The sequence below is a fragment of the Lissotriton helveticus genome, chromosome 6 (assembly GCF_964261635.1).
Source record: "Lissotriton helveticus chromosome 6, aLisHel1.1, whole genome shotgun sequence".
Taxonomy (NCBI): Eukaryota; Metazoa; Chordata; class Amphibia; order Caudata; family Salamandridae; genus Lissotriton; species Lissotriton helveticus.
In genome coordinates this window covers 2,118,394,101-2,118,419,150 of record NC_136067.1, presented here as the reverse complement: position 1 = coordinate 2,118,419,150, position 25,050 = coordinate 2,118,394,101, and the positions used below count along the sequence as shown (strand labels likewise).

At 42.4% G+C, this 25,050-nt stretch overlaps 1 protein-coding gene across 1 annotated transcript; it reads left to right on the top strand.

The window, feature by feature from the left end:
- Window positions 1-255: 255 nt before the first annotated feature.
- LOC144764087 (uncharacterized) lies at window positions 256-24,204 on the top strand. Its single transcript, XM_078650246.1, has 2 exons — window positions 256-408; window positions 20,482-24,204. The coding sequence occupies exon 2, from the start codon at window positions 20,900-20,902 to the stop codon at window positions 23,291-23,293; it is 2,394 nt and encodes a 797-aa protein (XP_078506372.1). The 5' UTR covers window positions 256-408; window positions 20,482-20,899; the 3' UTR covers window positions 23,294-24,204.
- Window positions 24,205-25,050: the final 846 nt, after the last annotated feature.

Genomic DNA, 25,050 nt, shown 5'->3' with positions numbered 1-25,050 from the left:
ATAATCTTCACAAAAGTTATTTACAAAAGTTTAAGCTATTGCCATTATAAATTACAATAACTTTTATTTAAGTATTAATTATTAAAAAAAATTAAAAGCCGTTGTTATTTGTAATATCAATACATGTAAGTCACGTAAATACAACACATATGCATTACAAATGCTATAGGTATCTGTTGTGTCCTATGTAGAAAGACACCAGGAGCCAGGATGTATATTTAGGTCTTCTTTATTGTCTCTTCAAATCAGGTTACATCTGTCTTGACTCCTGCCAGCCTAGTGTGGTACCAGCCCCACCAGGAGCAGCCTGCCTTCTGCTCAGCCCATCTCTAACTGCCAACATTCATCCCACTCAGACACCCAGGCATTCCACGCATCACAGGCTCATCAACATTTCAAGACCAAACGGTAGGTGGCAATACACTGGGGGAGAAGCAGAATACCATCAGTCAAAGGCTGGCTTGCGGATGTGGTATATGGGCACACGCAGTTGGGGACGTTCTGGGAGCTCATGCCACTTAATTCCAGACCCCGAGACATCTGGGAGCCATTTACGAAATTGAGGGATGGTCAAACATCTGAGGAGGGGGAGGGTACGGTTGTGTGAAGCCTAAATACCGCCTTTGCCAACGGGGTGGTGTGCACATTAGATCAGAACTACTTTACGAACAATGTCTTGAGCCTGTTGTACGCCAAAGTGGAGCATGTGTCACGGATTGGGTGCAGATAGGTAGTTTGCAGAGAGAGTTGTTTGAATTGTGTACACCCGGGGGGCGAAGGGATACGGAATTGTGGTACTCGGAATACGGTAATTATAAAAATGTATGTATCACCATGGATGAGGTGGCAAGACAGCCATACATGACTTTGCTTATATATTATGATACAGATATGCTACAGTTTAAAATTGACTCGTACATGCAGTGTCTGGCCTCAGTTGTTTTGGAAATGTTCTGTATGTTGTTTGAAATTCAACTAAATAAAAATTCAAAAACAAAAAACATTCCAAGACCAACTCATACTCAGGCTGAGCAGCTAAAGGTAGCAGGGCTTGAGTATATGTTATACAAGTAAGTAGGGTATAACATCCCTTTTTCCTTAAACAAAAGCAAAAAGGAAACAAGAGAACTAAGCACAGGTAAAGTAATGGGACGAATCTCAAAGATGCAGCAAATGGACAAAGCATCAAAGAAGATAGAATCATAAAAGCAAGAAAAATCAGTAATAGTACAAAGCTCTAGGATGCAGCAATGAAGATAAAATATCAAAGGAGAAATAACCATTAAGTAAAGAAAGGATGGTTAAGATACTTACATTTTAAATAGCAATATCCCCATCCCCCCTAAAATGAGGATTTCTAAACACATTGAAGCGTAAGCTACAGCGCAACATTACAAGAAATACAGTTTGTAGCATTTTGTATAATACACTGTAACGTAAAGTACCATAACGCAATGGGTAAAAGACCCTACAACACAAATGCCCAAGAGCATAACATAGAATAGTGCTAAAGGTAGAATACCCTGCCAGTTCAATCCCAAGAGTGGGGGACACAAAAACAAATGGGTCGTCACCCATAGAACCAACTGTAAAGGTATGTACTGTGGTACTGCGCGCAACTGTAAAATGGACTTAAAACCCACATTGGACCCCGTGTAGGAGTTTACCTGGGCACAAACATAAGGGAACTAACCCATGTCCCAAACCCCTTGTAGAGGTTACACACTCCCTAGTAGGAGTAACTAACAGTATTAAATACTGTGGAAAATAAACCCACAACCATCCCTCAAGTAAGGGAACTGTGAGATAACCACACACAAGAACTCAAGAAAGACCATCCTAAGCGAAACATAAGCCTGTGGCTTCACAACACTTGAAAAATTCCAATTTGATTAGTACACTGCTGGAGTGTGCCCACGCCGGTGAACGATTTCTCACCCGAGTTGTGGTAAGGAAACACTTGCCCTGTACAAGAAAGAGAAAACAAAGGAGCACAAACTAAATAGCTAGACGTGTTTCTTCCACACCCGTGAGAAAAGTCTCACACCAGATTTCTACACACAATGAGTAAACAATGGGAATTTTAAGAAAAAATGCAACACCACCAAAGAAATGCTGTAGAGCGCATACAGTTCCATTTCCATATTCGCCTAAGTCAAATTACACTGAATCACATAGTCTCGTGACAATTAACCTATGCCCCAAAGTAATGCCTAACAGTGCGACCTATAAATAGAAATAAATGACATGGAACATGGCAATATAAAAGCCAAAGTAGGCATTAACCAAAATGAAAACTAAGGGAAGAAACTAGAACTCGTAAAACAATTTCACACTAATATAGTCACATGTTTGTGTTGTAAAAACATTCCTCATAGTCCTTGCAACAGACGTGGCTTGTGTTACCAAATGCGATAAAAGTTATCTCCACTCCCAAACCTGTGCTGCACAGATGTCATTCATGGTCACCACAACTCACCACAACTCACCACAACTCACTCCGAGATACTTAAAACGGAGATTCACTACAGAAAAATTCCTAAAATTGACAGTACTTCAAAATGTTCAGAAGTGACAACATAAACAAAGTACATTACCCCTAACATCAATGTAATGGAGGTGAAATGGAGGTTCAACACAGCTACTCCAACAAAAAACGATTGCAGATGATGATTAAGTAGTGAAGACTCCGTGTTGTCCCAAAGCCTCATGTTGACTTCAGAAAACTCTATTCACAAGAAACGCGAACACCGTGGTTGGCATGAAGATACATTGAGGTCAATAATTCTGCACAAACAGGAAACAACAAAAGAGGAAGGCAAAAGCGGCCGCCAACCACATGATGGCGGCACGGTGTCGACGTTGCTGCCGAGTGTCTCACGGTACGGCAAAGCAACCATCAGAGGTGGAAGAGCAGCGGAATGGACCAAACGTCACCGAAGGTCCACGGGAGCCTCGTGCAACACCTAACAAAGGTGAGTAGCACGAGCAGGAACTTTGAAATTTAAACGTGAGGAGTGCGGTTGAACTGGCGAAAGTCGGGCGGCAGCGTGACCAAAATAAATGAAAGTTGAGAAATTAATGTTACCTTACCCCCATACCTTAACATATAAAAAATGATGGCCGGGTAATGTCATTTCACCAATCGCCTTCTCACAAGTACGCATTAACCAAGGGCATCACCTTCAATGATGAACACTGCAGACCCTGTGCTGTACTTTTCCAGAGCAAGCCCGCTCCGTTGTAGATAGAAACCGCAGTGTAGACGCCAATGAGCCCTCAGACAATAAACTGGCACCTCTCCTCCAGAACGGACATCCAGGGATTGACAGACTTGAAGCCGGTCCATTATTATTTTAAACAGGCTGCTGCAAAGTGACACGTAGTGCCAAGAAGATGTATACACTTTGGTGGCAAATCCACAACCCTCACTTTGGTTATACATCCTTAATAAGCTTTGCATGAGCCATCAATGTACAAATCTTTGCAATATCACACCGTAGCTTCGCGTGCTAGTAGGTACTGACGTTGTATAATTCCACAGCGCCACGAATGTTAAGCACCAACAAATTCTCCATCTGTGCAACCACAGCACACTGCTCCTTTTCACCACTTTATAAATCCCATATTGTGCCTTTTTCTTAAAGACACTGAAGACTTCCGGTTGTAGTTGAACTTCTCCTCCAACTCACTGTAATCCATTTGCTGGCTGTAGTATTCCCAGGCTACAGTGTCAGTTGGTGGTGACACTGTTCGTTGGGGCTGTCCATTGGAAGGACACTGGTGGGGCTGGCTCTGGCTTGCCTGGAAATACCTTTTTTATAGTTGTAGTTGCTTGTAGGACCTCTTGGTTTCTCTTGTAGTTCGTTAGTTTCTTTGGTCCTTTGCTGTACCAAGAGTCTCTTGGGTTCAAGTCTTCCGGTCACCAAAAATATGTTGTGTCCTATGTAGAAAGACACCAGGACCCAGGATGTATATTTAGGTCTTCTTTATTGTCTCTTCAAATCAGGTAACACCTGTCTTGACTCCTGCCAGCCTAGTGTGGTACCAGCCCCACCAGGAGCAGCCTGCCTTCTGCTCAGCCCATCTCTAACTGTCACATTCATCCCACTCAGACACCCAGGCATTCCACGCATCACAGGCACACCAACATTCCACGCATCTCAGGCACACCAACATTCCACGCATCACAGGCACACCAACATTCCACGCATCTCAGGCACACCAACATTCCACGCATCTCAGGCACACCAACATTCCACGCATCTCAGGCACACCAACTTTCTAACACCAAGACACACTCTGGCTGAGCAGCTCGAGGCAGCAGGGCTAGAGTACATGTTATACTAGTAAGTAGGGTATAACGGTGTCACATTTGCAAAAGTTATAACTATTGGCATTGTAAATGACAAAGCTATTAATTTCGCTATTGTCAAAACCAACACATCAGTAAAAAAATTGTCATTTACAATACCAATAGCTCAAACTTTCCTAATGCAAGACCTATTGCATTACAAATGCTTGTTTAATGGAGTTCCCTCCACCCAAGCTATTTATTGCTTGAGTAGTGTACATTGATGGTGGCAGTAGGTTGGCTGTGAGGACCAGGGGTGTGTTCTTTTCGGTACTTGCATGCATTCTCTGCTGTTTGTGTCATTGGACGGTTGTCCATCACCTGACTGGTTGTGTCAACTGTCCATGGCATGGTGATGAGACCCCTGTTTTAATAATGGAGGTATCTCTTTGCGAACTTTTTAGTGAAGGCAAGTTTATTTTGAGTTTCTTTACTTTAACCCCTTGCATGCTCATGACGGCTCCCAGCTGTCATGCGTCATGGTTGGCGTGTGCGCACGACGGCCGGGAGCCGTCCGAATCCCGCCCGCCGTCTATTTCTCCCGCGCAGCACGGAAAATCAACCCGCGTCCAAGGAGTTACGTACGCCCCCCCTCCCAACCCACAGTGAAAACTTGTTTACTGAAAATTGCAAATGAAATCATAGACTGTCCTGTTTATCTATAATGAAAAATAAATACTAAATGTTATTACTAGAACGAAAAATGTAGACCAAGTTTCCTTTGTTAAATACTCACCCCTTATTTAGAAGGGAGAAATTCTTCGATCTGTTTCCCGCAAGTTGTTGGATTGAGACTAGAGTTTTAAGGTTTTCATTAACGGAATGTTGATTAAACAGTAAATCTCTCCAGAATTATGAGGAATGGTCATGGCGATGAAAGCCATATTTCATGAGTCCCATTGAAATGTTTAATGTTTTTAGGTCGAGCATGCGCTGCTCTACGAGGCATACTATATTGGAGTATGTAATTGAAGCCCCGCCCATATTTGTCTTTGGCTTGTGTCACTGTCCTTCTTAAATATGGCTTCTGATTGGTTAATAGGCTTGTTAGTCCCTCCTTTTTCCTGCCTCGTCTTCATTTGCAACCTTCCATGGCGACTGGCCCTTTTACTTCGGTTGTTACACGTATGCTTTAATTAGAGCCTGGGAGCACTATTTTCTTATTTGGTTTTCTTCTGCCTGATGTTGCAGGCAGGACATGCTTTCTCTCTCAATGCTTTTTTTAGGTCTAACTAGAAAGCGCATCTGTCTCTACGAGACCTGCTGTAATCGGTCTGTGGACATAAAGTCCATCCCCTTTCTTGACATTGCTTTTCATTTGTCTATGTCAGCGTCCTTCAAAAATCCCCGTTTGCTAGTGGTCAGTCCTGCCTCTTATTCCCTCCTTTCTCTCTTCTGCTCCTCCCACAGAGCAGGGACTTACTGCTAACTCATTCCACTATAGTTCTTTTTCTGATCTTGAGGGACTATTTTTTAGCTTGGATTCCTGCTCTGTTATTGTTTGTCTGTGTTCAACTTCAGCACCCTACCTGTTTATATTTAAATATGTGTCAGTCCTATCCCCTCTCAATGCCACAGTTACATTACTGCTGCCTCCCAGCCGTGCTTCCCGCTCTGTTGCTTGAATTTTATTTAGGTTTATTTAACTTGTGGCACTTTTAGAAGTTTGTCGTCAGTTGGGCTTTGTTTTGGTAGGATAGCTTGGTTTGGGCTTCCTTCTAATGTGGGATATGGCTTGTTTTTCTTTAAAAAAAAATGTCCTGCCTGCCTCTGCTCACTTCTCATACACCTGTGCACTTAATATTCCTGTGCTCTTCACCCCCAACCACTTCCACGATAGTGCTTGTGTGGGCCCCCAGCACCCCCTCCGATATCGATCAATGCTTTTTAGTGGGTTTTTTTAGTGCACTTTAGGACTAAGAACATTTCCAGGATCATTCACAGGATGTTGAACTGACTGCGGAGGCTCAAACACGAATCCCCATCTCCGAAGTCTGCAGCTCTGACTGTTGAGCCACGTCCTCTCGCTCTGGGGATCCCTGCTGGAGTCGCTCTTTGTTCGCCTCAAGCCACGCATTCGCAGCAGCTCGCTCTTGGGCTTGTTGTTTCATTCCGTAGTGCTTTGCAAAAGCACCAGCTACATTACACATTTCAGTTTCTTATTTTTGGTACACAGGAGATTACTTGGCAGCTCAGGACATTCCTTGTCTTTAACAGAGCTGCCGATTAATCTCCTCATGTCTACAAAAAATATGAATATGTCATTGGGTAATGTTACTGGTGCTCGCTGCTTAGAGGAAATGCTCTGATTCCTTGCCAGGCTCTGTTTTTATCAGATGCTGATGTCAGCAGCACAATCAACGACCGAGATCAGATGGCTGATTAAATGTGTTAAATATCAAACTGGAGCCATAGTTTAAATATCTTCAAAGGGACTGGGGTGCTTGTTTCAACATGTAGGGGCTTGATGGGGGAGGGGGCAAGGGAAAGTAGAGAACACTATTGGTAATAACCCATCAAGGTTATTGGCGGCGCTTATCCGTATTTTTGTTGTTGTTACATTTTCTATTTCTGTTAAGGAGCGCTCAACACCCAGACCCAGCACTATATAAGTTAGAATACAAATACAGTGATTACATCTTATTTTAATTTTATCAAAATAAGATTTACTGTCCCACTTTCGCATAAGTAAATGTCTGCTACAGCTTCATTTTCTTTTTCTTTTGTGCGTTTGCTTGAAGGGAGGGTGGGTGTAGTTTCTCTTGCCTGTCAGTTGAGTTAAGTCAGAGGAGGCCGCATGCTGTAAATGTTGCCTCGGCCTGGCGTGTAAAGATGGACTCGTCTCCGTGGTGCTTCCTTTTCGGTTTATAGCTATAATAGAGACTAATTAACTACGTATCTCTGGAATCGCCAGGGTTCATCTCTGCAGTTATTTTTCTGCTTTAATTCTGTGTGCTATTTCTTTTTCAGAGGTAACAAATCTCTTGTTTTTTTATTAACCTAATTGTAGCAGGGAGACATATAGTGCGCACTCTGTCAACATGTGGACAGGCTACTCTGTGTTGCTTCTCGTCTAAATGCTGTTATGTTTGGCTTGGTGTACGTTGTGGGAAGCATGGCACGCATCTGATGCCTTGGGCAATATTTTATTAAAAATCAAGTATTAAAAGAACTGGGGTGGGGAATATCTTGTTGGAGGTTGGGCGTCTGCTGTGGCGCATTCCTGCAGCGTTACTCAGATCTATGTTTACACAGAGCTTCCAGTGATGGGTTCCCTGTCCGTCTCATTTCGCTCTGCTGGTAGCCTCCCCACACATTCATATGTGGGTCAGAGGGGCATCTGTTCGTTGTCATGAGACTCAGGCGTCTGTGGCAGGAATTCCAAGGCACGTCACTCATTATGCCAGACAGAGATGCTGCTGTTGACATCCTCCTCCAGTGTTTCACTCCCTCGAGGGCCTTCACTCACCTTCCACGTGACACATTCCAAACATGCGCAGAAACACAAACCTATACCCGGGTCATTTTTGGATTCCTCTTCTTTGCATAAATCAGTACATTTCAAAATCTAAGTATTTTTAGTGTGTGTGTGTTTTATTTTTTCACATACACTGGTAGCTTTTCCCAGTGTTGGTAAACACTGACAAAACAAGACACACACCACTGTGAGGACTAGCGTGCTCTGAGGGCCGATTTCCACATAGCATTTGCATGTGTGCGTGTGCTAATTACAGCACCTTCTTAACACGTTTGTGCAATCAGCCTCTCACTAGCAGGAAAACAACAGTCTTGCAAACGAATAGGAGCAACTATGAAAACAAGCCTTATTCTTGGAGACCTGCAGATGTATTTATTTATTTATTTACTTCTGTGTATAGACCACCCGACACATTTGCAATCGCCTCTGCTTACATTAATAACTGACCAGGTTAACTTCCATTTGCTTTACCTCAAGATCTGAAGCTTCCTCTCTGAGTCCATCAGCTGTCATTATAAGGAATTCCTATCTGTGTTTTTTTCAAACATGTGATTCAAGCATTCGGTGGTATGGTTTTGTTAATATGAGGCATTCATCTCTTTGGGTGCCGTACACAACTGTACCATGTAGAAGGCAGAACTACTTATTGTGGTAAAGGAATCTGCAACAGATTATAACTGAACACATTTGCTGATATATTTTGAAGTGTGTGAATACTTTGTGAATACTTTAAGGTATAAACTGCCCCCTGGTTTACGTTAAGAGGATATTGCAAGATAAAGTCATGGACCTCCGAGTGACTTGCAATATACTGTTTACATATGGTAGGGATATTTTATTTATGTTACAGTTCTTGGTCATGCACTCCATCTTCTTTCCCTCAGTGCTTTTTTAAACTTTTGTGGCACCTTTTTAATGAAAAATTTGAGATCTTTAGTATTAACAATCAGTTGTTTTTCACTTGTAGCCAAAATGTTAAGTAGCTGTTTATATGATGTCTGGTAATGCCTAGCTATAGTCATGTTGTCGTATAGCAACTCAAGCGGTGCAGTAAGTAAACGTGTTTCAATAAGTGCATCCTTATCAGCTATTGAAGAAGAATTTCCAGAGGACAAAGATCTGAAGAAAGAGCGAGGGATTTGTCAAGTCTCACTTTATTTAGGTGACATTTCTGTCCAGCGACCTCCCTTTCATATTCTCTGCTGTATGTTGCTGGGGGCTCTGTGACGTCTCAGCTGGAATCTAATACATTATTACATTACGGTAGATCTGTTGTTTTCTTATTGCGGTTGGCCACAATTAGACAGTAATAACTTATTACAGTTGAGTTGTGACATGATGTCTGCTGCCAGAGCCAACAGCCAAGGTGAAAGGCAGGTCAAAGAGACCCATTGCAGGTGCAGTTTAAACAAAGAAAAGGAGAACTGCCTTTTTAGGTCGAGCTTGGGCTGCACATGCGCTGCTCTGCGAGGCAGGCTGTATTCGAGAATAGACGTGAAGCCCTGCCCACTGTCTGCCCATATATGTCATCGGCTTGTGTCAATGTTCTTCGTACATGCTGACTTCTGATTCATTAACAGGCTTGTTTGTGCCTCCTTAGTACCGCCTTGTCTTCGTTTGTAACCTCCCATGAGGACTTACCCTTTTACTTCTGTTGTTACACGGTATGTCTTATTTAGTCTGTAAACACTACTTTCTTTAATGAGTTTCTCATACTGCAGGCACGACATGCTTTCCTGCAACATTCAGCCCACCATGCGCTCTTTCACTTTCCAAGCAGCCCGGGATAATGGCTGCCGCTTCTTTGAACTAAAATAGGTCTCGCATTTACAAGAGTTTGAGCTTTTGGCATTTTAAATGACAATGCCTTTTACTTATGTGTTAGTTATCAAAACAGATAAATAAAAGGCACTGTCATTTATAATGCTAATAGCTTAAAGTCTCGCAAATGTGTAATGTATTGCATTGGGTTGTACGATGGTACAACGCTGGTATATATATTGCATGCATTTTTTTACCGCGTTTATGCATTTTGAATGTATGACGTTACAACGCATGCATTCACAACGCATACCATCACAACGCAACTTTTACAACGCAGGATCCATTACAACGCATGCCATTACAACGCATGCCATTACAACGCAGATGCTATTACAACGCATGCCATTACAACGTAAGTATGGGTAAGTATTTAATTAAAATAATATTAATTTATTTTTAAATTAATTTTCTTAAAATAATTATAATTTAATTTATAATAATACATTTGAATATTTTAATGTAATTTTATTTAAATTAAATAATTAAGTATAGGTAACTATATGATTTTATTAATATTAATTTAATTTTAATTTAATTACAATTTTAAAAAATAATTTATTTAAATTAATTTTTATTTTTATTTAATGCAATTTAATTTACTATTCTAAATCCAGGGGGGTGTAAAAGTAGGGTAAGTGTTGGATAGTGTAGGGGTAAAAATTACTATTCTAACTCCAGGGGGGTGTAATAGTAGGGTAAGTGCTGGATAGTGTAGGGGTAAAAATTACTATTCTAACTCCAGGGTGATGTAAAAGTAGGGTAAGTGTTGGCTAGTGTAGCTCCGCTAAGACACTCTTTTTGGGCCACATTGTTTGACTGCGCTCTCAGCGCCAGGAGCCACCTTTGCCTGCTGCATACTGTTTGACAGCTTTTGGGAAGCATATTTGCCGCATCGCGCTCTCAGCGCCAGGAGCCACCTTTGCCTGCTGTTCCCCCCCGCTGCCGCCTCAGAAACATCACGCAGCTGCCGAGTGGGGGAATACAGCCTCCAGAATCCCCTTGCCAAAATACCCAGCCCACCTACGCCCACAGCCGCGCCCGGAAGGCGCTTAAAAGACCGCCGCATCCTCCGCGCCGCGGGACACGCGCGGGTGGCGCCGGGCTAAGCCCGGGCAAAGTGCGGGCCGTCTGTGGCCATCCGGGGCCAGAGGAGGCCGGGCTGGGCTACTCCATTTACATCAGCTTTGCGGGACTCTTAAAGTAAGATTTCATCGCTTCACATGTGACACTATTTGACTGGGTCTCTAAACAGTATTGAACTGTGTAAACATCCTTGATATTATAACTTATAGTGATCCGGAAATATTTCTCTGTGTAAAAATAAGTTGCAGCAAAATGACCTCACGTCTTAGCAATGGCAGGAACTCTTTGGTGGGAGGGACTGTTAGAGGGACTTTAGATAACTTCATCACCAGGGCTGCCTCATTGTTAGAACGTGAGATCGCTATCACTGAGCGTCGCTTGTCATCGGAATTGTTGCATAAACGTTCTTCCCTGGGCTCTATCCAGCTAGCGACCACACCACCAAATCAAAGCACAGAAAAAGAATTAATTAAAGAGATTAGTATCCCTCTACAGTTACAAGATCTAACGGAATCTGTAGAGACAAGCAGGCAGCCCTATACCAATACTGATGACCCCAATACAGCACTCCCATTAGAAATTACCTCTGAGGAGCCTATCCCACTCACACCTCTGAAGTCTATCCACAAGAAGAAGATTATACAAAATAAAACGCTGGGGTTAGGACCCTCAACAAAAAGAAAGCGTGGGGGAAATACACAAATGGGTAGACGTGCAAAAACACCTAGAATGCTACTGAGCCTCTCTAAGAGCCCAATATTAGCAGCAAGGAATATCGCGCCAGATAATTTACCTATACACCCTCACTCTACTCAAGACCTAATGGGAAATATCGAACATTTGGTCAAATCATTACTACTACCACTTGTGGAGAGAGTGAAAAGACTGGCCGATCAATTGGGGTCTATTGAGGAAGTGACAGCAATTAACACCAAACTGCTTAGGGAACTGGTAGCCAATAGGCAGAACCAGATCTCATGCCCACTTCCCACAGGGCTGAAAACAACTAACTAATTGAACAGCGTGGACTCACTACCTTCATCTCATAAGAACACATTGGCCCCCACAAAAATAGTTGCCAGCCAAAAAACACCTAGGGAAGAAAGAGCCGGTAGGCAAGTTACCAAACCAGATAATAATCAAGGAAATATTGCTAGGGTGCACCAACCCGACAAGATTTAAAGAGGAATCCCAGATCTAATGACCTTTCTCCGGAGGCGGTGCCTTATGTAGTAGTACTTACTGCGGTCCCAAAACTGGCTAAAGGTAAAACCGAAGGTTACTTTGAACTTAAAAACAAAGTAGTACACTGGATGAGAAAGAACAGACCATTTCCGCCTAATATAGATGGTGAGATTTTACACGTAAGAAGATTAGGATGGGTGGGGCAAAGACCGAAAGATATACAGGGAGATGTCATTATTATTAATTTTAGGGACCGCAGGGTAACCACTCACATCAAAGACTGGTATCTTGAGAGAGGAGGGGGAGGAATATCAACACGTGACCTAAGTTACTTCTACCCCGAGCCCTACTTAATAATCTACCAAGACCTCGGAATCCATACATGCGCAATGCAGTCGGCCCAACTTTTGATATACCTACTTTTAACCGATTTGCGTCCCTTTCTGGTCTGGAAGGGGTGGATTGACTTACTACTGAGGCGCAGAGTGACCTCAATGTCCCTCAACATTTTTTTGATGACATGACATGTAGTAAAGAAGGGACATGTGCCACAAGAACTATGGCTACAAGGGTTGCGGCCACAGACAAGATACCTCTAAGGGGCCAGTCAATCATATCCTGGAACATAGCGGGTTTAAAGGACAAAGTAGACCTTCAGGAATGTACAGATATAGTAAATAAGTACATTATATTGTGCCTTCAAGAAACCTGGGTGGTCCAAGAAATTAATCTGATAGGTTATCAAACCTTCAACACACCCGCTATTATAAGCCAACATGGTAGAAATAAAGGGGGCTTGTGTATTTACATCTCAAACACAGCAGGGATTTCAGTTGTTAAATTCATTTCAACGGATTTCTATCAGATTTTATTAGTTAACTGACTGGGAATAACTAATATGGCCATTAATAATTTTTATAATAACGTTCATGCATCCTTATTGGAAGAAATTATCAAAGGCCTTAGAAGCTCGTTGCGCAACTTAGAGGAAACCGCGGATGGTGAATTGGCATTGTTATGGGTGGGTGATTTTAATTGTACGCTCTGTGTGAGTAGCACTACTGGTATCTGTGGCCTGGGGGAGCATAAGGAAGATGCACCAACTCACTTCACCCATTCTCGACTAGGGGACTTGCTGAATACATTGCTGTTACAATTTGATCTAATCTATGTTAACGAAAGATGCTCACCTCCAGTAGACTTCCAACCTACATTTAATGGGAGAGGGGCAAATTCCATAATTGATTTCACTCTCTTGTCCTCTAGATATTCGTCATTCGTCTTGCCATTGGAGACACTAGATAGCCCCATGAGTGATCATTACCCGATCTCTCTTTGTTTGAAAATCAAGGGGGTGGATCTAAATTCTAGAGTTATTCATAATTCTCCCATTAACCTTGCAAGCTCCAATGGTTACACTATTAAATGGGGCAAAGTCGATCCTGAAGCTTTTATTCGCAATCTGATAATCAATATTTTTGATCATGTGATAATATGTCTCTCTCAGTCAGTAGAGAACCATAAAGTTCTTGATTCTTTTAGTAAAATTACAGATGAAATCAAAACACAATTAACAAGGGAATACAAAAATAACTCCCAGAAACCCCAGGGTTGGTTTGATAAAGACTGCTCTAGGGCACATCGCAACCTGAAGCGTGCCCTCCACGAAACCCCTAGACCGACGGAGTTAGTAAGGAAGACAAGAAGATCTTATCAGGCTGCCTTAGCTAGAAGGAAAAGAGAGATAAAGGGTGTAATCTGGCGTAATCTCCATGAGGCATGTTCAAGGAACGATAATATTGCTTTTTGGAAAGCAGTCAACGCACCCTTTATGCAAGATAAGGAATCAGATATTCTAGATTTAGCCATCCCAGGGGACATCTGGGCCGCGCATTTTTCCAACTTATATAAAAATCCTAATACAGCTGAGAGTGAGAAAGATACAGATAACCACACTGTACTTTATGATGGGGCTGGTCTAGAAGGTGTGTTCCCACTGGGGATCACATTCGATTGTGCAGAGGTGACCTGAGCCATTAAGGAAAGTGCTACGGGAAAAGCGCCAGGCCCGGACGGCGTCCCGATAGACATATACAAATCAGAGTTAGGTTTATGGGCCCCCTGTTAACAAATGTCCTAAATTGCTCCAATGCTTCCGGGTTTATTTCAACTTGGCCGGAAGCATCTGTCATACCTATTTTTAAAAAAGGGGATAGGAACAACCCTACATGTTACTGCCCAATATCCCTATTAGATGCTTTAATGAAGGTGGCTGGCAAAATAATCCTTAATAGGCTGCAGGTTTGGGTGGAGGATAAAGATATCATTACTAACCTACAATATGGATTCCGCACAGGCAAGGGCACCATTAAGCAGGGCCTTAATTTAGCGTTATTAACAGCTAAATATACTCAAGCAAAGAGAGGGAACTTATTTATTACATTCGTGTACTTAAGTTCCGCGTTTGATTGCGTGGACCACGCCATGCTATGGACGACTCTTAGCGACATGGGCATAGATCAACAGATCTTATCATTTATTAAGGAATTATATAGGGATGCCGGGGCCCAGGTACGGTTTGGGAGGGGGGGGAATGTTCTGCCAAATGTAATAAAAGAAGAGGTGTGAGACAGGGGTGTATCCTAGTGCCCTTTCTTTTCCTCTTGTACATCAACAGCGTAGGACAATATTTAAAGGAATTCCAGTTTGACTACCCTTCTGTGGGGGGAAGCCCGATCCCCATCCTACTGTATACGGACGATGTCGCAATTATGTCGAGGACTGTTATTGGTCTACAAAGGGAAGTAGCCAAATTTGCAGAGTATATGAGCAGCAGAGGGTTAACAACCAATACCTCAAAAACATATTCTATGACCTGCGGTAATATGATAAGACCCAGTAGGGTAATCTATCTGGATAAAAATAAAAACAAGATCGAGAATACCACTAGATTTTCCTATCTGGGAATTAATTTTGACAGCAGAGGAACATGGAACGTGGCGGAGGCCTTCTCCAGGGCCAATTGGGCCCTGATAAACATTGCCAAAAAACTGGGCGGGCGCCCGGTACGCGAACTCCTCCAAAACTAAATGTGTTCCTTTTGAATGAGTCTCCGCCAGAGAGCTACGGCAGGGAAGGAACCTTGTGAGTAAACATTGAATGAGTCTCAGCAGAGAGCTATAGCAGGGAAGGAACCTTGTGAGTAAACATTGAATTAGTCTTTTCCAGAGAGCTACGGCAGGGAAGGAACCTTGTGAGTAAACATTGAATGAGTCTTTTCCAGAGAGCTACGGCAGGGAATGAACCTTGTGAGTAAACATTGAATGAGTCTCGGCAGAGAGCTACGGCAGGGAAGGAACCTTGTGAATAAACATTGAATGAGTCTCGGCCAGAGAGCTACGGCAGGGAAGGAACCTTGTAGTAAACATTGAATGAGTCTCGGCAGAGAGCTATAGCAAGGAAGGAACCTTGTGAGTAAACATTGAATGAGTCTCGGCCAGAGAGCTACGGCAGGGAAGGAACCTTGTGAGTAAACATTGAATGAGTCTCGGCCAGAGAGCTACGGCAGGGAAGGAACCTTGTGAGTAAACATTGAATGAGTCTCAGCCAGAGAGCAACAGCAGGGAAGGAACCTTGTGAGTAAACATTGAATGAGTCTCGGCAGAGAGCAACAGCAGGGAAGGAACCTTGTGAGTAAACATTGAATGAGTCTCGGCCAGAGAGCTACGGCAGGGATGAACCTTGCTCCAACTCCCCAGTGAGGCAGCGGCAGGTCAAAGAGACGTCTACATCAGCTTCTCCTGCAGGACCGATGGACAGCAGATGAGTATACTGTGTGCGCTCTGGCTGCCTGCACTGATTTACCACTGGGCTCGTCTGGCTGCAGTTTGGGGGCCAGGGCTCCAGGTACATGGTTCCTTCTCCATTCCCAGCCCATCAAAGGCTGGTATGTGCTCGCATCCCCCTCCCCTGAGCCGTGCAGTTATCTAGAGGTCATGAACGGCTGTTAAAAGCCTGACTGGCTGGGGCAGTCAAGTGTGAAAATACCAAGAGCTGTTCCCAAAAAATGTCATTTTCCTCGGCATAAAATGCACAGGAGAAATGGCGAGATTGAACCGCAAATAAATGCGGCGTGGCATCGGAACACGATCCATGTGATTTTTGTGCTTAATTTGAAAAACTTTGGGGACTTTCTAAAAATGGTCCCCTGTGAATGCACGCGCAGATGTGGCTTTTTCTTTTGCAGAAAAAAAACCTCAGCTCAACATATGTTTGAATTTACAGACCATTCTCCGCATGTTCTTAAGCTTTAAAAAATGTTCCACTAGCTCTAGTTGTGTGATTACGCTCTTACTCATTTATTAATCTGTTCCTCTGAGACTAAACACACAAACATGACCTCTTTAATTCTCAGTCATATGATGAACATACATTCTCCCACAAGCATAAAAATTATCTTGAAATCTTTATTTTACGGCAAGGACTTCTGTTGATTTGGCTAATGTGAATTATGGCTAGCTAAAAGAAAGCAGATGTTGAGTTTACTCGCATATCTATTTTGTATAATGTGCATAGAATGTAATTATCTTTTGTAAAATAAGTGTTATTCTCAAACAGTTGAATTGCTATTTCAGACGTTGAATTGACAAGTTGCCCGCGCTCCGAGACTGAGGAATTCTCTTGACTGGGGGGGAATGTTTTGATTTGTTCTGCATTCCGTCCATCAATTGTGTGTCTTTTGCCATTCTCCGAAGTGGGCTCTTATACCTCACTGGTTTGTTAAAAATTCAACTTTGTAAAATGAACCCTCTGCAGAGTTGTCATACGCTAAATCCCTTCCAGTTCCTGGAGTCGGGTACTTTTCTATTAGTGGCGAGCCATGTGTGACACTTGAGGAGGAAGGAATAAGCAGCATTCTTGGCTGGCAGCTTGCCTTCTCCAAATGCTTGTATTTTTAATAAGGCAATAATCTAGTCATTCAATACATATCATAACACATGCCTTCCTAGCTAGAGCATTTTTTTTATAAGAGTGAGTTTAATTTTGGATATGATTATTATCATCAAAAAGATGCCTGCTCTTCTTGTGGAAGCATAGTGATAATGCTTGCTAATTGTTTATAAATGAGGGTCACCCAACGCAGGTTGAGGGCCAGACTACACACCCATTCTGGTTCCCATTTTCATTAACGCATGTAAATAAGATTCAGGTGGATATTGTGAAATCCTGACCTGGCTCCACCCTCAAAGCCTTTACGGACCAGGTAGGTTTACATGATGACTCCATGTCATTGAGAATGCGATTCACCAGCACTGGGTTTTTCTTTTATAATATCCTTCCTTTGAAGCAATCCCACTGCCCCTTCACCCCGGAGCATTTTCTTTGTCTCCTTCACCTAAAGCACTCTGCTTGCCTTGTCTTTCCATCCTCTCAGGAACTAGCCTTTGCCCCCTCTCCTAGGCTCACCAAGGCGCTCTATGCATCTCTGTCACCTTGGGTGACCAACTGGCATTGGTGTAAATTTAGGACGATGAGAGTAAAAATTCAGGACACTTCTTTGCTACCTCCTATGGGGTTCACGCAGAGATACATCACTTCGTTTTTTTTGCAGCTGTATGTGCTCACTGTATCCCTGCCTCCCTGCAATATGCTAGCTCTCACCAGTCCTCGTCGCTCCCACTGTGTATCCATTGCTTGCACCCCCAGTCTCAGTGTCTTGACAGGTGTTCATCCTCCTCTTCTTACCTTATGCCTGGTTGATACCCCGTGCTCCAATGTGTGTGTGTCCACCCCCCAAATGCACCCCCTTGGGTTTATGTATCGCTGCCTTCATAACCTGTAATTCCTGTGTCTGCTTCAGCTCACATTGTCTCACTGTAGCCCTGCTCATCGTGTCTCTGCTCCCCATGCCTATGAATCCTGTGCGTCCCCAGTCTGTTTCCATGTTCATCCTATCATTACAACCTCCGGCTGTTAGATTTGGGGGTCGCTAGTTGGCACAGGTAGGTACTTGTGACAAATAGGGATCCCTTCCTCTAGTCAGGGTAAGGGGATACACTCCTAAAATAGCCCCTGCTCACCCCCTTGGTAGCTTAGCACGCGCAGACGGGCTTATCTCAGAGGCAGTGTGTAAAGCATTTGTGACCACATACAGTAACCCAGTGACAACACTACAGATGTACACCACATAAGGTTTTATATAAAAAATAAGTATACTTTATATAGGATTACCACAAGATCATAAATGACAGAACTACACAATACTGTTACTTTAAGATAGTAGTTTTAGCTTAGTTCAGCTCAGTTCTTAAGATGCAACACTTTGCTTCAATGTACCTTAGGTTGCGTTGTGCTTCCATGACAAGCAATACAAAAGGGGGTGGTGATGGACGGAGCATCTGAATCAATCAAACACTCACACCCAGTCAAAAGATCTGGGTTTAATCCATCTCCGTTCTTTTGCCCACTCTGGCACCCCAGTTCAGACATGGCTATATGCAAATCAGTCTGACCCTATGCCTCATGGGAACAGTCCAGCCCGAACTGCCAAGCCATGTCTTCCCTGGGCCGGAAACAAGCTTCCGAGGATCGGTTTCTGGCATTCCAGCCGTCTTCAGCCCGGCTTGCTTGAATCCAGTGGCAAAGTGAGCAAGGGACTCATGTCTGAGCATACCCTGCCACACTTATGGCGGCCAAAAGTGGTACAAAAGGGGGTGGTGATGGACGGAGCATCTGAATCAATCAAACACTCACACTCAGTCAGAAGATCTGGGTTTAATCCATCACCGTTCTTTAGCCCACTCTGCCACACCAGTTCAGACATGGCTATATGCAAATCAGTCTGACCCTGTGCCTCATGGGAACAGTCCAGCCCGAACTGCCAAGCCATGTCTTCCCTGGACCGAAAACAAGCTTCCAAGGACCGGTTTCTGGCATTCCAGCCGTCTTCAGCCCGGCTTGCTTGAATCCAGTTGCAAAGTGAGCAAGGGACTCACGTCTGAGGATACCCTGCCACACTTATGGCGGCCAAAAGCGGTACAAAAGGGGGTGGTGATGGACGAAGCATCTGAATGTCTCAAACACTCGCACCCAGTCAAAAGATCTGGGTTTAATTCATCACCGTTCTTTAGCCCACTCTGCCACCCCAGTTCACACATGGCTATATGCAAATCAGTCTGACCCTGTGCCTCATGGGAATAGTCAAGCCCGAAATGCCAAGCCATGTCTTCCCTGGACCGGAAACAAGCTTCCGAGGACCGGTTTCTGGCATTCCAGCCATCTTCAGCCCGGCTTGCTTGAATCCAGTGGCAAAGTGAGCAAGGGACTCACGTCTGAGCATACCCTGCCACACTTATGGCGGCCAAAAGCGGTACAAAAGGGGGTGGTGATGGACGAAGCATCTGAATCAATCAAAAACTCACACCCAGTCAAAAGATCTAGGTTTAACCCATCACCGTTCTTTAGCCCACTCTGCCACCCCAGTTCAGACATGGCTATATGCAAATCAGTCTGACCCTGTGCCTCATGGGAACAGTCCAACCCGAACTGCCAAGCCATGTCTTCCCTGGACCGGAAACAAGCTTCCGTGGACCGGTTTCTGGCATTCCAGCCGTCTTCAGCCCGGCTTGCCTGAATCCAGTGGCAAAGTGAGCAAGGGACTCACATCTGAGCATACCCTGCCACACTTATGGCGGCCAAAAGTGGTACCAAAGGGGGTAGTGATGGACGGAGCATCTGAATCAATCAAACACTCACACCCAGTCAAAAGATCTGGGTTTAATCCATCACCGTTCTTTAGCCCACTCTGCCACCCCAGTTCAGACATGGCTATATGCAAATCAGTCTGACCCTGTGCCTCATGGGAACAGTCCAGCCCGAACTGCCAAGCCATGTCTTCCCTGGACCAGAAACAAGCTTCTGAGGACCGGTTTCAGGCATTCCAGCCGTCCTCAGCCCGGCTTGCTTGAATCCAGTGGCAAAGTGAGCAAGGGACTCACGTCTGAGCATAACCTGCCACACTAATGTTAAATCCTCTTTACTGGTAAAGTCGGATTTAACATTACTATTTTAGAAAAGCTACTTTTAGAAAGTGTACTTTTCTCTGCTTGTACTGCTCTTTGTGCCTTACAGCCTGTCTCTAGTACACGTCTGAGCTAGGTGACCGACCCCTTTGTGTATTCCTTCTAGAGAGCCACAGACACTGCAAGGGTTGGGTGTGATTTAGCCCTTATCTGCATCCATCTGCATCCCGATGAGTCTTTTTGGGCAGATGGGAGGAAGGGGTCCACTCTTACCCTTCACAGGGTAGTAGACTGACCCCATACAAAGGAATGATAACTCCCTTTGGTGGTCTGGAGTGAGTGCTGGGGTTAAAAGAGATACAAGTGCACGTTAAAACCACTCTATTGCTATCTTACATTGAAAGTGTAATCTAGAATTTCTTCAGTGCACTTGTCTATGTGGTTCATTAAATGTCTCATTAAATGCCAATACATTTTTGTGATGGACCCACCAGTTAAGCTTATCCAGTGTTTTTTCTTTATATTTTTTCCAACAGGTGAAATAAATAAAGTAATGAGCAAAAAAGGTGAAGGCATTAAACATCACTTGTGTTGGAAGTGATGTAAAAACAGTACACTTCAACATTTCTTCCCTTGAAGGCTAATGCCTCGCCAAAGTCTTTTTCTACAGCAAAAGACCCAAACTGCCCAATGTGGTCTGTACTTGGCTCTTTGGGATCACCTGGTATACATTGATGAAATAACACCTTGACATACTGAAGAAAGTCTGATAAGGTTCTCATTATGAAGGAAGAGCTAAACTGGATCAGAAAGAACACACAGAAGAGAAACCGTATGAATATCTAGAAAGTGACAACACATTTATTAGGGAGAGAAAGAGCAAGTGCAACATCAGAAAATCATACTGGAGAAGAACCATATTGATTGACTGACTGTGGAAAAGTTTTCATTGCAATGAAAGACCTAATGCAGCATCAGAGTGTCCACGTAGAGGAGAAACTATATAAATGTACAGAATGTGACAAAGCATTTATAACAATTGGACAGCTAAAGCGACATCAGAAAATCCACACTGGGGAGAAACCATATAAGTGTACAGAATGTGACAAAGCATTTGTAACAAATGGAGAGCTAAAGCGACATCAGAAAATCCACACTGGGGAGAAACCATATAAATGTACAGAATGTGACAAAGCATTTATAACAATTGGACAGCTAAAGCGACATCAGAAAATCCACACTGGGGAGAAACCATATAAGTGTACAGAATGTGACAAAGCATTTGTAACAAATGGAGAGCTAAAGCGACATCAGAAAATCCACACTGGGGAGAAACCTAATAAATGTACAGAATGTGGCAAAGCATTTATAACAAATGGAGATCTAAAGCTACATCAGAAAATCCACACTGGGGAGAAACCATATAAATGTACAGAATGTGACAAAGCATTTAAAAGAAATGGAGAGCTAAAGCAACAACAGAAAATCCACACTGGGGAGAAACCATATCAATGTACAGAATGTGACAAAGCATTCATTAGAAAGTTACATCTAACAGAACATCAGAAAGTCCACACTGGGGAGAAAGCATATCAATGTACAGAGTGTGACAAAGCATATATATGTAATGGAGCGCTAAAGCAACATCAGAAAATCCATACTGGAGAGAAACCATATAAATGTACAGAGTGTGACAAATCATATAAAACAAACGGAGAGCTAAAGCAACATCAGAAAATCCACACTGGGGAGAAACCATATCAATGTACAGAGTGTGACAAAGCATTCATTAGAAAGCCACATCTAATGGTACATCAGAAAGTCCACACTGGGGAGAAAGCATATCAATGTACAGAATGTAGCAACGCATTCATTAGAAAGTCACAGCTAATGGAACATCAGAAAGACCACACTGGGGAGAAAGCATATCAATGTACAGAATGTGAAAAAGCATTTAAAACAATTGTAAAGCTAAAGCGACATCATAAAATCCACACTGGGGAAAAACCATTTCAATGTACAGAGTGTGACAAAGCATTTATTGAAAAGTCACATCTAATGGAACATCATAAAATCCACACTGGGGAGAAACCATATCCATGTACAGAGTGTGACAAATCATTTAAAAGAAATGGAGAGCTAAAGCTACATCAAAAATTCCACACTGGGGAGAAACCATATCAATGTACAGAGTGTGACAAATCATTTAAAAGAAATGGAGAGCTAAAGCTACATCAAAAATTCCACACTGGGGACAAACCATATCCATGTACAGAGTGTGACAAATCATTTAAAAGAAATGGAGAGCTAAAGCTACATCAAAAATTCCACACTGGGGAGAAACCATATCAATGTACAGAGTGTGACAAATCATTTAAAAGAAATGGAGAGCTAAAGCTACATCAGAAATTCCACTCTGGGGAGAAACCATATCAATGTACAGAGTGTAACAAAGCATTCATTAGAAAGTCAAATCTAATGGTACATCAGAAAGTCCACACTGGGGAGAAAGCATGTCAATGTACAGAATGTGAAAAAGCATTTAAAACAATTGGACAGCTAAAGCAACATCATAAAATCCACACTGGAGAAAAACCATATCAATGTACAGAGTGTGACAAAGCATTTATTGAAAGGTCAACTCTAATGAAACATCAGAAAGTCCACACTGGGGAGAAAGCATATCAATGTACAGAATGCAAAAAAACATTTATAACAATTGTACAGCTAAAGCGACATCATAAAATCCACACTGGGGAGAAACCATATCAATGTACAGAGTTTGACAAAGCATTTATATGGAATGGAGCGCTAAAGCAACATCAGAAAATCCACACTGGGGAGAAACCATATCAATGTACAGAATGTGACAAAGCATTCATTAGAAAGTCACATCTAATGGATCATCAGAAAGTCCACACTGGGGAGAAAGCATATCAATGTACAGAATGTGAAATAGCATTTAAAACAAATTTACAGCTAAAGCAACATCATAAAATCCACACTGGGGAGAAACCATATAAATGTACAGAATGTGGCAAAGCATTTATAAGAAATGGAATGCTAATACGACATCAGAAAATCCACACTGGGGAGAAACCATATAAATGTACAGAATGTGACAAAGTATTTATATCAAATGGAATTCTAAAGCAACACCAGAAAATCCACACTGGGGAGAAACCATATCAATGTACAGAATGTGACAAAGCATTCATTAGAAAGTCACATCTAATGGATCATCAGAAAGTCCACACTGGGGAGAAAGCATATCAATGTACAGAATGTGAACTAGCTTTTAAAACAAATTTACAGCTAAAGCAACATCATATAATCCACACTGGGTAGAAACCATATAAATGTACAGAATGTGACAAAGCATTTATAACCAATCGACAGCTGAAGCGACATCAAAAGATCCAAACTGGGGAGAAACCATATCAATGTAGAGAATGTGACAAATCATTTATAATCAATGGAGAGCTGAAGCAACATTAGAAAATCCCCACCGGAGAGAGACCATTCAACTGCACTGAATGTGAGCAGGCATTTATTAGAAAGTAGCATCTTATGCAACATCAGATAGTCCACGTAACAGAGAAACCCTATGAATGTGCATAATGCAACAAGACATGCATTACTAGGCAAAGATAAATACTACATCAGAAATTCCACAGTGGTGAGAAACGATATGGCTCTACTGAATGTGACTTAGCAGTTATTACAAAGCAAAGTTTAAAAATACATCAGAATGTTCACACATGAAAGGAACCATATAATTGTACAAAATGTGACATAGCATTTATTCTAAATGGAGGGTGACCATTCAACTGCACCGCACGTGAGAAGATATTTATTATAAAGGGAGAGTTAAAGCAATATCAGCGTCCACACTGAGGAGAAACCACATGAATTTATAGAATGTAACAAGGGATTTATTACAAAGAAAAATGTAATACAAGATCAGGAAGTTCACACAGGGGAGAAAACATTTGTATGTACTGAATACCACAATGCATTCATTATAAATGGATAACTGAAGCAACATCTGAAAATCTACATGGCAAGAAATCTAATGTATGTACAGAGTTCAATAAAGTCTTCCACAGGAAGAATAAGCTAATGCAGCATATACAAATCCACACTAGAGAGAAACCCTATTAATGAATAGAATGTGACAACGGATCGATTTCAAAACAAAATGTAATATATCAGAATGTTCACACAGGAGAGAAACTCAATAAATGTGTTGAATGTGACCACGCATTAATAAATGGAGAGCTAACTCGACATCAAAAGTCAACCCTGAAGACTGCACTGAATTTAGCAAGACATGTATTGACAAGGGAGAGTTAAAACCGCATCAGAAAGTCCCCACTGAGAAAAATCTATATGAATCTACAGACTCAATCAATCAGTTGGTATTGAGCGCAGCAAATCATCAGTGAGGTTCTCAAGGCGCTGGGTGAGGAGTTGTCCTGATTGGCCGATCAGTTGAACAGCCAGGTCTTGACCTTTACAGATTCAGTGGTGAGGCAGATCTCAGGTGCAGGGGGAGTTCATTCCATTTCCCGAGTTAACAATGAATTGTGCACATGTTGGGACTTACTGATAAGTAAAAAGTGTAATGTATTAGTCTGCATTTAATTGTTTGTATATAATTTATTGCAGGGCAATTTGATATACCCCCTGGTTGTGACAGATAATTATATGTCTTGATAAAGGTGGTTATTATAAGGAGAACCCACCGAAACGCGTTGACGCAACGACTGGTATAATTCAAGTCTCCAACACCAAAGTTGATATGCTGATGTCGTAGCGATACAATACCGGTGTAATCACAACAGAGCCAGAATATACAATTCGTACTCAACAATTTCATGTTGTACCTGTTCTGTCTTTTTTCAATCGGGCAGGTCGCAATTGGGTGTATTGTTTTAATTAGATTTTAAGATTAGGGATCTAGATTAGTCAGCCCTACAATTGTGTTTTTTAAAGCTTATTCAAAATAAATGAATTTTTAACTTTCAATATGTTTTTGTTGTATGTACTTGTGACATTGTAAGGTCTGGTATAGTAAACCTATGCTTAGTTCTGTTTCAAGG